Source organism: Kogia breviceps, chromosome 17, assembly GCF_026419965.1.
Source record: "Kogia breviceps isolate mKogBre1 chromosome 17, mKogBre1 haplotype 1, whole genome shotgun sequence".
Taxonomy (NCBI): Eukaryota; Metazoa; Chordata; class Mammalia; order Artiodactyla; family Physeteridae; genus Kogia; species Kogia breviceps.
The window spans coordinates 6,832,972-6,849,538 of NC_081326.1; the positions used below are offsets into that span (position 1 = coordinate 6,832,972).

Consider the following 16,567-nt stretch of genomic DNA (forward strand, 5'->3'; position numbering starts at 1 on the left):
CTTCCCTTGCAGTCCAGTGGTTAAGACTCTGCGCTTCCTCAGACCCAGGGGGCATGGGTTTGATCCCTGGCCGGGGAACTAAGATCCCACAAGCCACGTGGCTTGGCCAAAAAAAAACAAAAGTGCCATCTTCATCGACTTCTCCTTTTCCTAGTGTTGGCACTCCCTTCCCCAACTAATCCTTAAACTACTATTATCTGATTTATGCCCTCAACTTCTCCAGTGAAACTTCAATGGCGATGTCCACTGACGGAACTCCTAAATGATAAACCCAATAAGTATTTTCATCTTTATCATTTCTAATCTTTTTATTAAATGTGTCAATCAGTTTGTCCTTCAAAAATTCTCTCTTCTTTTGGAGTCTGTGCTTACCACCCTCTGATGCATAGGTTCTTAATCTGGGGGCTGTGGATTACATAGATGTGGATGGGGGAAATTTGCATCTTTATTTGTATTAACTCTAACTGAAATTTAACATTTTATTCAATTATGATTGTTGTCAGCACCATGGTGTATTAGCAGTACCTACCAATTTGTCACTAATAGAAATACGGATGTTGTCATCTTACAATACAATTGATACAAACACCCTGTCATATCATTTACACTCACCCCAACTGCTAAATTATAGCCATTATTAGACCTCTTGTTAGATCTTGGTTTTTTAATATATTAATAAAGAAGCGCATAGATTACTCTAACACAAATTTGTTCTGGAAATATTTTAATAAAAATTCTAATCTAATTTTTTCTGTAATCCTTTGGTTTTTTGTTTTTGTACCTTTGATACCATTATTCTGAGCAGGCATCCATGAGCTTTACACGAATGCTAAAGGGATCTACTGCTGAAAGAAAACACCACGTTTCCTACCGAATTTTTAAAAAATCTCTCAGATTACTGCTTCTCAGTTCAATTTTGAAGCTCATGTTACAGGGCCCACTGTCCCATCTTTTCTTAGCATCAGAACCACGTGTGACTGAGATTATAGCCATTAGATTTTACAGCAAGGATTCTCCTAAGAACTTGGAAGTAAGTTTGTGCCCTGAGAGTTAAGGCGAACATTCAGCATGTAATGATGACACTCACGCAGTGACAATGACAGATAACACACTGAGAGCTTCACACACCCTCCGCGTTGCACGGGCATGCTACGATTTTGATATTATTTTCCCCATTCTACAGACTACGAAACTGGACGTCAGATGGAATCAGTGTCTTCATTAGGTCACCTGGTAGGTAATTAATGAGACGCGGGCTTAATATACTGCAAAGTGAAGTTCACCAGAAGCGACCTAAAGAGCCAGGTTGAATCCCAGGACCAGAACGGGACGGTAATTTGATTCAATTGGGTAAGTCCGTGAGAAGGAGGATTTGTCGGTCTTAAGAGGCTGGAAAAAGGAAAATTTTGGAGATAAAAATTGGTATTCTCGGGGCTTCCCTGGTGGCGCAGTGGTTGAGAATCCGCCTGCCGATGCAGGGGTCACGGGGTCGTGCCCTGGTCCGGGAGGATCCCACGTGCCGCGGAGCAACTAAGCCCGTGAGCCATGGCCGCTGAGCCTGCGCGTCCGGAGCCTGTGCTCCGCAACGGAAGAGGCCACAGCAGTGAGAGGCCCGCATACCGCAAAAAAAAAAAAAAAAAAAAAAAAAAAAAAAAATTGGTATTCTCTATTGAAATATTACTCAGGGGAGTTTTTGACTCATCAGAATATTTGGTAGTCGGTTAAGGCTATCAGGCCAGGGTTACAAATGCTTTCGGAGGCCAGACAGATACGGCTTGCAGGTCAGAGTGAGACGGCAGGGTGTGGTCGAACTGATGAAATGAATGAGGGGACGAAATGCACCAGGAGTCATAGGTTTTACCCCCAGGAAAGACCGTCCCAAACGTGAGCTGGATGCTTCGTGTTCCCTCCGCTTAAAGTCATTAAATATTTCCATGCACTTTACTCTTTGTAAGGATAAGAAAAAGCTAGTGGAATGAATTTTACATATTCCTGTCTCTGAGATAGTGATTTCTTATTGCAATTTGACATTCTATTTTTAAAAGCAGACTCATAAACTAGGTTAATGTGAGTCCATTTCTGAAAGATGGATTCACTTTTTTTTTTTTTTTTTTTTGCGGTACGCGGGCCTCTCACTGTTGTGGCTTCTCCCGTTGCGGAGCACAGGCTCCGGACGCGCAGGCGCAGAGGCCACGGCTCACGGGCCCAGCCGCTCCGCGGCACGTGGGATCTTCCCGGACCAGGGCACGAACCCGCGTCCCCCGCATCGGCAGGCGGACTCTCAACCACTGCGCCACCAGGGAAGCCCTGGATTCACTTTTGATGTGTAGAGAAATCAGGTTTCTAAGCTTCATTTACTATATATACCAACCTGTGAGTTCCCTTGGGAGACTCAATCTAACCCTTCTTCATGAACATAAAGCATTCATCACTTCCTTGTGGAGGACAAATACATTTTTCTTACGTGTTACACGCTGATGACTTCTAAATTTGTATGTGGAGGTCAAAACTCTCATTGGACCCATATTTCCAGCTTCCAGCACTGTCACTTACTAGCTGTCATGACATGAGAAATTATTTAAACTCTTTAAGCGCCAGTCTCTTTTTCTATCAAATAAAGACATTTTCTCTGTATATTTATTTTTATTTCCTTTAGCTATATTATCAGAATTCGGAAATTTAGGTTCAAGTGTTTGCATATATTAAAGGATTATAATAATCCTTTCACTACCTTTTTAAAAACTGATTCAATTTGTCCTTTCAAGTTTTACAAAAGAATTTTCACTTCCTCACATTTTTTTTCCATTTCTGATTACTTTTTTTCTTTAAATATTTTAAATTAAAAACTATCAGTGGGATTAACATATACACACTACCATATAAAAAACTGAAAACCAACAAAGACCTACTGTATAGCACAGGGAACGATACTCATATTTTGTAATAAACTATAAGGGGAAAGAACTGAATCACTTTGCTGTACACCTGAAACTAACACAACACGGTAAGTCAATTAAAAAAAAAACCTGGGGCTTCCCTGGTGGCCGCAGTGGTTGAGAGTCCGCTTGCCAATGCAGGGGGCGCGGGTTCGTGCCCCGGTCCGGGAGGATCCCACGTGCCACGGAGCGGCTGGGCCTGTGAGCCACGGCCGCTGGGCCTGAGCCTGTGCTCCGCAATGGGAGAGGCCTCGACAGTGAGAGGCCCGTGTACCACACACACACACACACACACACACACACAAAAACCCTCAGGGTAAAATGCAAAAAATAAAAATACATAAATTAATTTAAAAACTATCAGATTTGTTGTGAAGATTAAATGATTTGGGTGGTTCGTTACACATTTTCAATTGTATTAAACGTATGTGAATTTTAACAATGATTGTCAGAGACTTAATAGATACATAGGTAGAGCATGCAAACAGATAATACACAATAGAAGAACTACAAGTGTCTATCAGACACTTGAAAGAACATTTGGTCCCAACAACCGTACCAGCCGTATGGTAATTCTATCTGGAGCTCAGCCCACTGCCCCAGGCCCCAGACCCAAACGTCCAGTTGCTCATTTGGTTCCTCCACTTGAACGACTGTTGGCATCTCAGTTCAACGTGTCCAAAACAGGTTCTTTGATTCTCTCCCCTCTTTCCCACCTACCCGTTCTTTTCCTCCTGCAATGAACGCGTTACCCTGTTCATTTGGCAAAATATCTAGGAATCATGCTCGTTTGTTCCCTTTCTCAGTCCTTCCATATATACTCCCTCAGCTAGCTGTGCCTGGATGGACCCTGGAAGCTTGGCTGCTGCCTGGACCCCTCTGGAAGCCAGAGGGGAGGGACATGGTTAAGAGCCTCAGGAAATCAAGGTGGGCATATACCCTGCCTCTTGCCATGCAAAAAATCCCATCCCTTCTGGAAGTTCACCTCTCAAAACCATACCAGCAGAGCAGAAGAGAGGAAAAAGCAGGCGCCTAGGGACCCTGACCCCCACCTGGGTGGTGTGGAGTGGCCAGCCTGAAGCAGCTCCTCAGTTGCTGGTCTCCAGGGGCTGGGGTGCCGAGTCCCTCCTGACCCCGTACACTGTGTCCTGCCTCGGTCTCCTCTGGCCTCGGGGCCAGGCCTCCTTGCCCGTCCCCCTCTTATAATTTCCAGTCTTCTTCTGGGTGCCAAGCTTGCAGAAACCTCTTCCATGAGGTCAAAAAGCAAGTTAACTCTCCCTGTGCTTCAGTATTTATGATGAGCAAGGTGCTCTCAAGTGTGGAGATCAGGGCAGGGCCCCCTCCTCTGTCCAGAGTCCAAGACAGCCACTGAGCCTACTTGTTACTTCTTTTCAAAATTTATTTCTTTTTTGTAACAAACTAAGGCTTTTGCTGTGTCCTGTAAAGACTTTTATTACAATTTAGTTCTCTATGACAGGATGATTTTTATTAATTTTATCATTCATCTTTATTGCTTTTATTGCATCTTCTATTACTTTTTATTAACTCTTTGTTCTCAATAAATAACAATCTCTATGTTTTTAATAAATAAATTAGGAGCCTGTAATTTCTTATTAGTTTTAATAGGAATATTGCAGTTAAAATGGTTCACTGGAGCTGTGTCAAGTTAGAATAAATTTTCATTTATTTATGTTTGAATTTTTCTTCTGAGTCTTTGGAGATATCTATTCTGAGTTGGAAAGCTTTATAATAGGTATATCTTCTACTAAACTATGTATATATGTCCAGTGCTTATAGGCAGAAGTCTAAGATGGTCCCCGAAATCTCCACTCCCCCATGTACACACACTTTCTCTCAGTTGTTCAACCAAATACTAACTCAGATACTGCTGTGAATGATTTTGCAGATTCAATTAATGTCTCAAAACAATTGACTTCAAGATAGGGAGATGGTCCTGGATGGGCCAGACCTAATCAGTTGAGTCTTTAAAAGTGACGGGGCCCTTCCTAACAAAGAGATTCAAAGCAGGAGGGATTTAAAATGAGGGAGATTCTCTGTTGTTGGCTTTAAAGATGGAGTCAGCCATGTGGCAAGGAATGCAGGAGCCTCTAGTTGCTGATAGCAGCTCCTGGTTAATAGCCAGAAAAGAAATAGAGACCTCAGTCCTACAACTGCAGGAGGCTTAATCCTGCCACATCATACAGGCTTGAAAAAGGACCCCAAGCTCCAGATGAGAATGCAGCTAAGTGGACACCTTGATTTTAGCCTTCTGAGATCCTGAGAAGAGAACCATCTACACCAGGCCCAGACTGCTGCCCTACAGAACTGCAAGCTAATAAATGGGCATTGTTTTTCACCAGTAAGTTTGTGGTATTTTGTTACTCAGCAATAGAAAATGAATCTAGTAGGACATGCTTATATTGAGATATGACCTCTACACCATATGATGAGTCAGCACAGTAGGGATTACAGTATTCCTGGAAGCCTTTTCTTTTTTTTTTAAAAGAATACCATGTGTTTTTGTTGCTGTTTTGTTTGCACCGGGTCTTAGTTGTGGCAGGCGGGCTCCTTAGTTGTGGCATGTGAATGCTTAGTTGCAGCATGCATGTGGGATCTAGTTCCCTGACCAGAGATCGAACCCAGGCCCCCTGCACTGGGAGCGTGGAGTCTTAACCACTGCGCCACCAGGGAAGTCCCCTGGAAGCCTTTTCTATGCTGGACAACTTGGAATGATTCAACTACACACATGAGAGACTGAACAAATATACCCTAGGGAGCTAAACGTCTCCCTCACTCAACTCTCAACCCTTCTTAACCATTACCAAAAACAAAACAAAAAAACCCTGTAGACACTCCAGCACCTCCCAACACAAGGGGGAAGTGTCAGTGGAAAGAAAGAACAGAATTCACAAATTAAAGTTTAAATATCTTACTTTTACAAATTTTACCAAAAAAGAATCTCTCTCTGTCTCTCTCTCTGTCTCTCTCCCTCTCTCTCTCCCTCTCTCTCCCTCTCCCTCCCTCCCTCCCTCTCTCCCTCTCTCTTCTCTCTCTCTCCCTCCCTCCCTCTCTCTCTCTCTCCTCTCTCTCTCTGTCCTCTCTCTCTCCCTCCCTCCCTCTCTCTCTCTCCCTCTCTCCCTCCCTCCCTCCCTCTCTCTCTCTCTCCTCTCTCTCCCTCCCTCCCTCTCTCTCTCTCTCTCTCCCTCCCATCCTCCCTCCCTCTCTCTCTCTCCTCTCTCCCTCCCTCCCTCCCTCCCTCCCTCTCTCTCTCTCTCTCTCCCTCCCTCCCTCCCTCCCTCCCTCTCTCTCTCTCTCTCTCTCTCTCTCTCTCTCTCTATATATATATATATATATATATATATATATATACAAATCCTTAGCAGCTAGCATAGTACCTGACATATGAACAGCATGTTTCAATTCTTTCTTATACAGCTACATGAATCACTGAGTAGTTGTTTCCTGACTTCAAATTTTTCTTAAGTGAATTCATGTTAATGGTGGGAGGCCTGTATACTGAGTCCACCTTCCATTTCCTGTATCCTGGGTCGCTTATAGTCAAACATACTATACAGAGAGTCCCTGACTTTCCACGGTTTGACTTAACGATTTTTTGATTTTACAAAAGGGGTACACATTCAGTAGAACATGTACTTCGAAGGCTGAACTTTGCTCTTTCCCGGGCTAGTGATATGCTGTACAACACTCTCTCGCGATGCTAGGCGGCACCGTGAGCCGCCGTCACCAGGGAGCCACGCGATCGTGGGCGAACAATGGTACACTCACAGCCATTCTGCACTTAGACAACCGTTCTGTTTTTCACTTTCTGTAGAGTATTCAAGAAACTACACGATATGTTCAACACCACTATAAAATAAGCCTGGTGTTAGAGGATTCTGCCCAACTGTAGGCTAATGCAAGTGTTCCGAGCACGTTTAAGGTAGACAGGCTAAGCTATATGCAGTAGGTGTATTACATGCGTTTTCAACTTAACAGATATTTTCAACTCATGATGGGTTTATCTGGATGGAACCCTATAATAAGTCAAGGGAGATCTGTATACTTACTTCCTCATCTCTGCTTGTTTCCAAGAAAGAAAGTGTAAAATAGTTCAGTTTTTGTTTCAATTAGTAATTCAAGAACCTCAGTCTGTTCTTTTATAAATAAGCAAAATAGCTTGTCTCAAGGTTCAGATGAGACAATCTCACTTTTGGCATTTGGATTTAGTGTTTTTTGGAGTGAAGTGAAACGAGAACCTTCCAGAAATGCACTCAGTTGATTCAAAGAGAGAAAGCAGGATCTAGCTCTAAAGAGGTCTTTGTCTATAATTGATTTTTCTAAAGGAAAAATTAACAGAAATTGGAGTATATCGATGAATAATCTCTTTCCAACAGATGCTTGTGTATTATAATTTGTATCAAATGCAGTGTGAAGAAAATTATCCATTTACTAAGAATAAAAAATCTTCTCCATTAAGTCTAGTAATGAAAACTTCAAGATAAGACCCCAAAGTGACGTAAGCCTGCAGTTCTTCTAATAAATATTACAGTACAAGAAAACACTACATTTAAGGAATAAGATGATAGTCAGACTCTACTTGTTTGTACCTTAAACCTTTTATTAAACTAAAGGCAGTGTTTCCCCTACCTTCATTTAATGTAGATTTTTAAAATTAATTTTTTATTGGAGTATAGTTGATTTGCAATGTTGTGTTACTTTCTGCTGTACAGCAAAGTGAATCAGCCATACATATATACGCATATCCACTCTCTGCTAGACTCCATTCCCATGTCATTACAGAGCACTGAATAGAATTCCCTGTGCTATACAGTAGGTTCTTATCAGTTCTCTTTTATATATAGTAGTGTGTATCAATCCCAATCTCCCAATTTATCCCTCCACCCCTTTCCCCCTTGGTAACCATAGTTTGTTTTCTACATCTGTGACTCAATTTTTGTTCTGTAAATAGGTTCATTTGTACCATTTTTTTAGATTCCACATATCAGCGATAGCATATGATATTTGTTTTCCTCTGATTTACTTCACTCAGTATGACAATCTCTAGGTCCATCCATGTTGTAATATAGATTTTTTTAAACCTGAGACATAAAACACATGATCAACTGCTATAATATTTGGACATAACAGTGCAGGTAGGAAATATGTGCAGGTAGGAGAATATTGATTCCCATAAAATTATTCAAATAAGTTAATGAAAAAGTGGAAATAAATTGTTAACTCCGTTGAACCATATGAATCCTTAAGGACTTGAGATGAAAGCAAACAGCAATTCCTTCTTAAAAGTCCTTTTTAGGAGATCATTGTCATTGTATTTGATCCTCAAAAAACTGCTTTGAAAAGTAATTTTTAAAACCTGAAAAATATGTTACCTCTTCCTTTTGCAACTGTAAAATGATTCTTTTTCAGGTCTTTTTTTCAAAAATACTTTTAGAAGTGCACAAAACCAAAACCACAATAAACTTCTTTATAGACTAATCTATTTATAGTAAAATTTTATTGTAGACCAGTTAAATGAAACTGATTTGACCCAAAATGTATCTGATTTCAGATGGTTAGACATTTATTAGATCCTTGTTTTCACTTGATCTCTGTAGGTTGTGGTAGCCAGCTTCTAAGATGAAAGTGATCCTCACCTCTGGTTATTAATGTCCTTGTGTAGTCCCTTCCTATGTTTTATCACAGTGGGTCCATGGGACCAGAAGGATACAGCAGAAGTGGTGGGATGTGACTTCCAAGGTTAGGTCCTAAAAGACATGGAGGTTTTGGCCTTATGCTCAATCTCTTATAACCCTCACGCTGGGAGAAACCAGCTTCCACGTCATGAAGATACTAAGCAGTCCTCTGGGAGGTCCATGTGGTAAAGAACTAAGGCCTCAGCCATAAGCCACCTTGGGAATAAATCATCCAGCCCCAATCTAGCCTTCAGATGACTGCAGACTGCAGCCCTGGCTGAAAGATTAACTGCAATCCCACGAAGAGACCTCCAAGCCAGAGCCACCCAGCTAAGCTGCTCCTAGATTTCTGATGCATAAAAATTGTGTGAGGGGCTTCCCTGGTGGCGCAGTGGTTGAGAGTCTGCCTGCCGATGCGGGGGATGCGGGTTCGTGCCCCGGTCCGGGAAGATCCCACGTGCCGCGGAGCGGCTGGGCCCGTGAGCCGTGGCCGTGGAGCCTGCGTGTCCAGAGCCTGTGCTCCGCGACGGGAGAGGCCACAGCAGTGAGAGGCGCACGTACCGAAAAACAAAACAAAACAAAACAAAAATTGTGTGAGAATAAATGTTTACTGCTGTGCTTTTTCACAATCTGTTTCATTTGAAGAAATTGCTGGGAACTGATTCCCACATTACTTACATTGAGAAATTTAGAAGAGCGGTAGAAGTACAGCCATGATTCTTGGACAAATTTTAATTAGCCTTGCAGATTTTTAAATGGGAGCCTTTGGATGTAACCTCAATGTTTGAAGAACAGATTTATTTTTTTATTAACTTTTTTAAAATAAAAAAGTTTGGAAAAATAGACTCCTATTTTCCTCCATATTAGAAGTGAAATTGTGATTCTCTGATAGTCATTTTCTTCTCTCTCACTCCAAATGTTGAAAATTCTGATAAAGAGACTGTTAGAAGCAGAGATAAAGATTATATAGGAGGGAGGAGAGCTGGAAGAAGGTTGAAATGTGACCTCGTAATTCCTGGCACCCGTCTCACACACAAGACATCAGTGACAGACGGTTTTCAGTGTCCGCACCTCCCACTGGGACAGAGCTAGCTTATCAGGTCCTCAAAAATGGAGAGAAAATGGATTGCCCTTTATCAAAATTTAAAGACCTTTACGGGTAAAGATTAAAATAAAATGAAACACTCATGGGAGTAGTAAATGGTTCTCTCTTCAGCAAAATATGAGGTATACTCCTCCGGTACCCGCGTTCTCATTCTGATCCCGACTTTTCCAAAATAAGGACACCAACCAATGAACACAAGACACAGAACACATTCAGGATAAATGGATGAATATGTGTTCAAACCAGAGGGTTTGAAGTAACTGCATGGTCTAGTCTTTGCTGACAAAAACCCAACAATGCAGATAGTAAAATATTACTGATGTTACGCAGTTCTATAGGGGTCAGTCTTCTAATATACCTAGATGCATTCAAGAAAATCATTCACCTGCAATTTGGTATATACACTCTCTCTCCTGGTAATAAAGTACTTTTCAGAGTGCTCTCACATCTACCTCCCAGTGATTCTATTAGCAACTGGAATTATCATCTCTATTGAGTATATGAGAAAAATTCTCAAGGTCAGCTTGTCGGTGGCAAGAAAGACTGTAATTCAGGCCTCCTGGAATCCAATATTGGGCCGTTCCCCAGACCACTCTCTCTGTGGAAAGCACTAGGCAACTGTTAAGGACTGAGAAAAGTAGGTAGTTTAAGAACACTACTTTGGTTTTTAACTCACTTTTAAATTTGTTATTAATCATTAATTCAAAATATTTTATGTATATTTTTTAATCCACAATTTTATAAAATGAGCTTATTGTTATTCCAATATTCACTGTTTCTCTCAGTTGTACACTTATGTAGGCCCCTTCTATTATGAATGGTAAGTCCATCGATAACAAAACTAACCTGCCTACAAAAGAAAGTTTCTTCACTCACCTACACACACATTGACTCAGGATGTGAATTTGCAATCATTCCATTTTGACCCTTCAAGTAAACTTCTGAAGGAAGTATAAAGCAATTATACTCCAATAAAGATGTTTAAAAAAAGAAAGAAGAATGGAATGGAAGAGAGAAACCAGTCATTTCTGGCTTTGACAAGTGGTCAGAAATCGGTCACGAGTAGAAAAGTAAGGGAGGGAATACTAAGTGAGTTACCCAACAAGAATATAAACGGCAGACGAGGTGGATAAGGTGAACAAAGTACAGAGGAGAGGGCTGCTGAAACATCTGGAATGACTAGTAAAGCAACAGCTATGAAAGATAAGGCCCTTTAAGGCTCAGCTTAGATGGTTCTCCTTCCGCTTCTGCTGGGGAGCAGCTACATATACAGGTGATCATTAGCAGAGAGGTTTGACTGCACAGAGACCATAGTAAATCAACTGCTTGCAGACATACCAAAACCCTATCAGTGAGTGGCACGTGACAATTAAGCTGATTGTTACAGAGTAGAGTGGACACAAGCAACACACTTCAGGTGTCACTGTCTCCCATCACCCCAGATGGGACCATCTAGTTGCAGGAAAAGAAGCTCAGGGCTCCCATTGATTCTGCATTATGGTGAGTTGTATAACTATTTCATTATGTATTACAATGACTACCCATGACTTAGCATGAGAGAGACTCTAATCTCCTTTAAGGGAGGGTCTTTGTTGGGCTCATTTAACTCCTACAGTTCTTAGTGACAGGTTGGAGGTGGAAGACAGGGAGAGGGTGAAGGAAAGGGGAAATGACTTCAGTGTTTACTTAGTGTCTCCTGAGAGCTTGACACTTTGCTAGACACTTGTGTCATCTCATGAGGAATCGAAGGCTTAGAGAGTTTAGTAATTTATCCAAGATCACTCAAGTGATAGGGGGTAAATTCAGGAGTTGAACGGAGTTCTTTCCTCCTCCAGAACTGGTACTGAGCTTATTAGTATATGCAGGAAAATTAATTCTGTCATGGTGTTCAGAAATGGCTGAAAGCAAGCATTTCACAGTGGTTCTTAATTATTTCTGGGTCATGGACTTGTGCGACGATCTCTCCCATAAAATTACATATATGCAAATCCATACAACATTGTGCATATCATTTCTGGAGGATCACAGGGCTCCCAGAGTGCATTCGAGAGCCGGCTAAGGAAACCATGGGAACCAAAGTAAGAACCTATGGATTACAGTATTCCAAGCCACTCTTCTCCCATCCCATTCCCCCACTACCTCTCTTCCCACAGTCTGAGAGCGATCAAAACCAGAGAAAATTTTAACACATGAAAAGTTTGGTTGGGAAGAGTAAATTCAAAAGTCTAATATAATACTCTACTTTAAAATGTCATGGAAAACTTGAATAAGGAGACCTTGGAGAATGTAGCCTTAAACAATCCTTAAATTTCACAGTTATGACCTTCAGACCACATATGATGTAAGACTGAGAGATGAGGTTATCAGAATTCATCCCCAAGGGAGTGAAATAGCTGAAAATCGAACAGAATGGAAAATCCCACGAAGTATCCTATGATTTAAGGGAAGAGAGTTTTATTTCTGTCATTTTCGCCTAAGGAGTTTTTCTTGAAAAAATGTCTCTGGATTTTGGGGCTAAGTAAAGTGTATAAAATGAAGTTTGTGTGGGTTTTATTTACACCCTGTTTCAAAGAGAATTTAAGACAACATATAGGCTTAGAGAAAATATAACAAAATATTATGAATTACACATAGAAAAAAATAAATGTCGAGACATAAAATAGAGACAGGAAAGGAGCTGACTTTAAAACAGGAATTTGTATAGTGATTAGGCCTTAACTCCCTCGAGGTAATTTTTAAAAATTATGCAGCACTAAGGGTTTCACATATTAAGTATATGTTTTTCATAATTTACAAAATATCTTCACACATATTATCTCATTTGATCCTAAATTGACTTTGGGAGGCAGTTATTCTCTACATTTTCCAAACAAGGAAACCCAGGCTCAGCGAGGGACTTGAAAATCTAGTCCTTGCTCTTTTCAAAGCCACTGATTGTTATAATTCCTGCGCACCAATAACTAACACCTCTCAGTTCTGTGCAAGAACCATATACACTTGACTCCTGTGGCCCTGACATTTTCATGAGAGAAAGATTACCACCTACTTTACAGGTGCTTCAGATCTGGAGGTGGATAGACATAAAATTAAAGGACTTCAGACTTGGAATAGACCTTTCAGGTAACACTTAACTCCATCGCTTTATCAATGAGTGTGTCAAAGCTCTAGGAGGCCAAAAGATTTGCAACAATCATCCAACCAGTTTGTGGTAAGACCAAGATCAAAAGCAGGTTTCCTAAGTTCTCTTTACACTGCATTGCCTCTAAAGCTCTAAACATATCCTTTTCTATAATTTTTTACATTCAATTCTGACCTTTCTCTTCCCAGTTTCCCTGTGTCCACTGGGTAAAGTGCCGCATGCATCCTGCCATGGCAACAAGCCCCTGCATGACCTGGCAACAGTGACTCCTCCCACAGTTCTCCTCTTCTAACAGTATGGGAACGCTTCTTTTCATAAGGATGCTAGGCTTTCGTGGAACATTCCCATAGAGTTGTCCTGTTCAGGCTATGTGTAAAGGGCATACCGCTGAGAGTAGTAAGAAATTGAGTTTCTCCTGGAAGGAGGGAACTTTCTACATGTCTATCACCAGGAAAGACTTGAGTGAAGGCACTCAGATGGGAGGGACAAAATGGCCTTTGGAACATGGCAGGCCTAAGAAGGGACTTCTCCTCCCCCAAACTAAAGATGGGTCAATTAGATTATGCAATTCCAGGTAATTTTTCACATCAAATTTTTGTGTGCTATTTCTGAAAATCCCCTCTAAACAGTAAAAACAAACAAAGAAACAAAAACCTGTGAGTTGATGTTTGGAAAGGCCATTCAAACGTGTAGCAACTAACTGCTGCCAGCCCAGCATGAAGGTTTCAGTAGAATAACAGCTCCTAAAAGGGAAAGGAAACTATTAGGCAACAGGAACCAGAGCCACTAAACCCCAGTCACTTCTGCCCTAGCAATGGCTCTCCTTCCACTGCCAACATTAGAGGCTATGGGTTAGCAAATGAGCTTCTTTATGCAACGTTAAATTCCCTGAACAGACCCAGAACCTTTGCACATTGTTTCTTGCGCCTAAACTTCAGTTCCCTTCCCACCTTTTGTCCTTTTGACAAACTCCTCCTTCATATTTCTGGGCCAGACATCGTCTTCTCTAGATAACCTATCCTGACACTTTTAACTCTGTCTTGCATCTCCTCTTCCAAAATCCGTGTGCTCCTTTAGAACAGTGTCTGCCTTTACTTCCAGGGCCTAGCAGTGCACGAAATATAGTATGTACTTAAAGTGTTAGTTGAATAAACAAAAAAGTTACTTTTTTTCCTTTAAGTTCATTTTTCAATAGGTTATTCATGAACACTGCAAAAATTTCAAACTGCCCTTGAAAAATTCAGTGAAAAGTAGATCTTCCCTCCAATCCCATCTCCTCCTTCCCCTGGTCCCAGTTCTGTCCTTTCAGATTGACTACGTACTATGGGTCTTTAAGTATATTCCTGTCATTTTTCTACACAATGGTAAAATTTTAAAGTTATTTATATTTATATAACAATAAAATATAGCTTATAAACATACAAATGTAACTTATGTATCACTTACTATATATGATAGTTGTATATATAAATAATACATAAAACATAAATGCATATTTATACACTGAGTCCTGTGCCTTGTTTTTGCGTAACGTTAAGTCAGGCTTTTTTTGTTTAGGACCGCATAGTATTCCACCGCAGGTTTATATCATGGTTTACCACATATTCCCTAACTTAGGGTTTCGAATTTACAAACACTTCCATTTTCCCTGTCAAAGCCCCGTCCCGCACCACAGATACAGCCTCGCCCTCCAACCCCGCCCCGAGAGGCTCCATCATTTTCGAACACCTTGTCACGAGTCCAGGGCAGGCCCTGCGCCGAACGCGACCTCCGCCTTCCCACCACGTGTCCCGCGTCCCCACCGCAGGGCGGAGGGACGCGGCTCCGCTCGCGTTGCGGCGACGGAGCCGCAAGGCCCCTCCCCTGCCCCAGCGTCTCCCGGCCGCCGGCGTCTGCCGCTCAAAAGTGCCGGCAAGACCGGCGCCCGGCCTCGCCTGGCTCTGGGCCGACGGGGCGGACAGAAGCAGCCAACGCGGCGCCGGGAGGGGCGGGGCGGGGCTCTGGCTGGGCGGGGCTCCGGCCGGCGGGGCGCTGCAGGCGTGCGGGGCTCCTCCCCTTTCCCCCGGCGGCGCCGCCGGCCGCAGCACTTCCGGGTCGGCGCGGAGGCGGGGCGGAGGCGCCGCGGCTGCTGTTATTGTTCAGCTGGGCTCCGCTGGGCGCTGTCTCCCTTGGCTTAGAGGGTGTCGGTTTGTCCTGCTTCCTCTCGGCCCCTCACTCCCGGCGGCTGACGACGACGGCGGCGGCTGCGGCGGGCGGGGCCTGGCGTTTCGAGGCCGAGCGGCGCCGGGGTGAGGGGCGCGGAGGAGGAGGAGGAGGAGCCGGAGGAGGAGCCGTGTGCCCTGGCACCGAGCGGCCGCGGCCATGGCGTACGCCTATCTCTTCAAGTACATTATCATCGGCGACACAGGTGAGCCTCGGAGCGCGGCGGGCGGGGGTCGGCGGCCTCCGGGCCGGGGCTGAGGGGCAAACGGCGTCTGGCCGCGGCGCGGGAGCCGCCGCCTCCGGGAGCCTCCCCGCCGGCCGCGCCGCTCCATTTCCGCAGTGCTGGAGCTGGTGACGTGGGCACGGCGAGCGGCAGCGGCCTGGCCTGGCTGGCCCGGCCCGCAGCCCCGGCCCCGGCCCTGCAGCTGGGGGCCGCGGCCGCCGTTTCGACGCGGGATCTGGGGAGTGTATGAGAGGAGGGCCGGCCCAGCCCGGGGCCGTCAGGGCCTGGCTCTGAGGATCGCACGCGCTGCGTGCCCGGGCCCCTCGCCTTGGGTCTCTTTCCGAGAGAGGAAAGCGGGGCCGAGGAGAGCAGACGGTGATGGGAGGAAGGCCTTGGGATTCCTGACCCACACGCACCTGCCGAGGCCCGGGCAGAGCGCTCGCTGGCGTGGGACAAGCAGCTGAGGACAGACAGAAACCTCTAAAAAATAATAATAGTAGTAATATAGGTATGTAGTTTTATCATTGTCAACTCCCAAGTCAGAGTAAGTCACATCCCGTTACTTGACGCCTGGCGAATCCCTTTCGAAGTCATTAAAGCATGAAAGAGTTCTGTCGACTTCTGCCACGTGTAAACTTGGGATTCTTTGATAGTAATGCAAGGCCGTTCAGCGCTCTTGGGTGTGCGCTGGCGTGTGCGTGTGTGTGTGTGTGTGTGTGTATTGGGGACACTTTGTTTTTTTCGATACATCAAATCCAGGCTCACAACTGCCAGTTACCAGATGACCTGATGTCCATTCGAAGCAGAAAGAAGTATAGTTATTTGCACTGAAGATAACATCCCATTGTATTTCGCAGATAAAGTAGTCAAACTCGTTGAAAATATTTTTAATATCTGTGATTTTTTGGCATTACTTTGAATCTGATAATAAAACTAAATAAGACTTGTTCAAGTGTTATAACTATTAATATACCGTAGTCTGATTTCAGTGATGACTCTTGCACAACTTTGGACCCTTTGCACAACTTTGGAAATGTAAGCAGCAGCTTGTGGTTGCACTAGTGATATGGCAGATTGAATAAGTAGCACAAGAAGCATGTTGATTGCTGCCTAAAAGAAAAACTTTCTGCTGTAAACATAGTCTTTCAGCAAGGCTTTTTGTCTGCGTGTGGCAACGGGATAGCTTTCTGCGTAAAATCCTGGATAAAGCAATGTTTTGCACGTGTTCATAGCTCATCTGTATACTTTTTTAAATGCTTTGGCATACTT

At 43.4% G+C, this 16,567-nt stretch overlaps 2 protein-coding genes across 7 annotated transcripts in view; one reads left to right on the forward strand and one right to left on the reverse strand.

Annotated features, from left to right (window-relative positions):
* Positions 1-14,886, reverse strand: part of CA8 (carbonic anhydrase 8) — a 219,301-nt gene extending 204,415 nt beyond the window's left edge. For 3 of the 5 annotated variants that reach the window (XM_067017962.1, XM_067017958.1, XM_067017959.1), the window contains exons 1-2: positions 14,602-14,886; positions 13,528-13,616 (exon numbers count right to left, since the gene is read on the reverse strand). In XM_067017962.1, the coding sequence (XP_066874063.1) occupies positions 13,528-13,591 (64 nt within the window). In that variant the 5' untranslated portion in view covers positions 13,592-13,616; positions 14,602-14,886. The remainder of the gene's footprint in view (positions 1-13,527; positions 13,617-14,601) is intronic. The other 2 variants (XM_067017963.1, XM_067017964.1) reach the window with 1 other exon arrangement.
* Positions 14,887-14,897: 11 nt separating this feature from the next.
* RAB2A (RAB2A, member RAS oncogene family) overlaps positions 14,898-16,567 on the forward strand; it is a 71,172-nt gene continuing 69,502 nt past the window's right edge. Inside the window, exon 1 of one of the 2 annotated variants that reach the window (XM_059043525.2) lies at positions 14,898-15,280. In XM_059043525.2, the coding sequence (XP_058899508.1) occupies positions 15,235-15,280 (46 nt within the window). In that variant the 5' untranslated portion in view covers positions 14,898-15,234. The remainder of the gene's footprint in view (positions 15,281-16,567) is intronic. The other variant, XM_067017967.1, reaches the window with a different exon arrangement.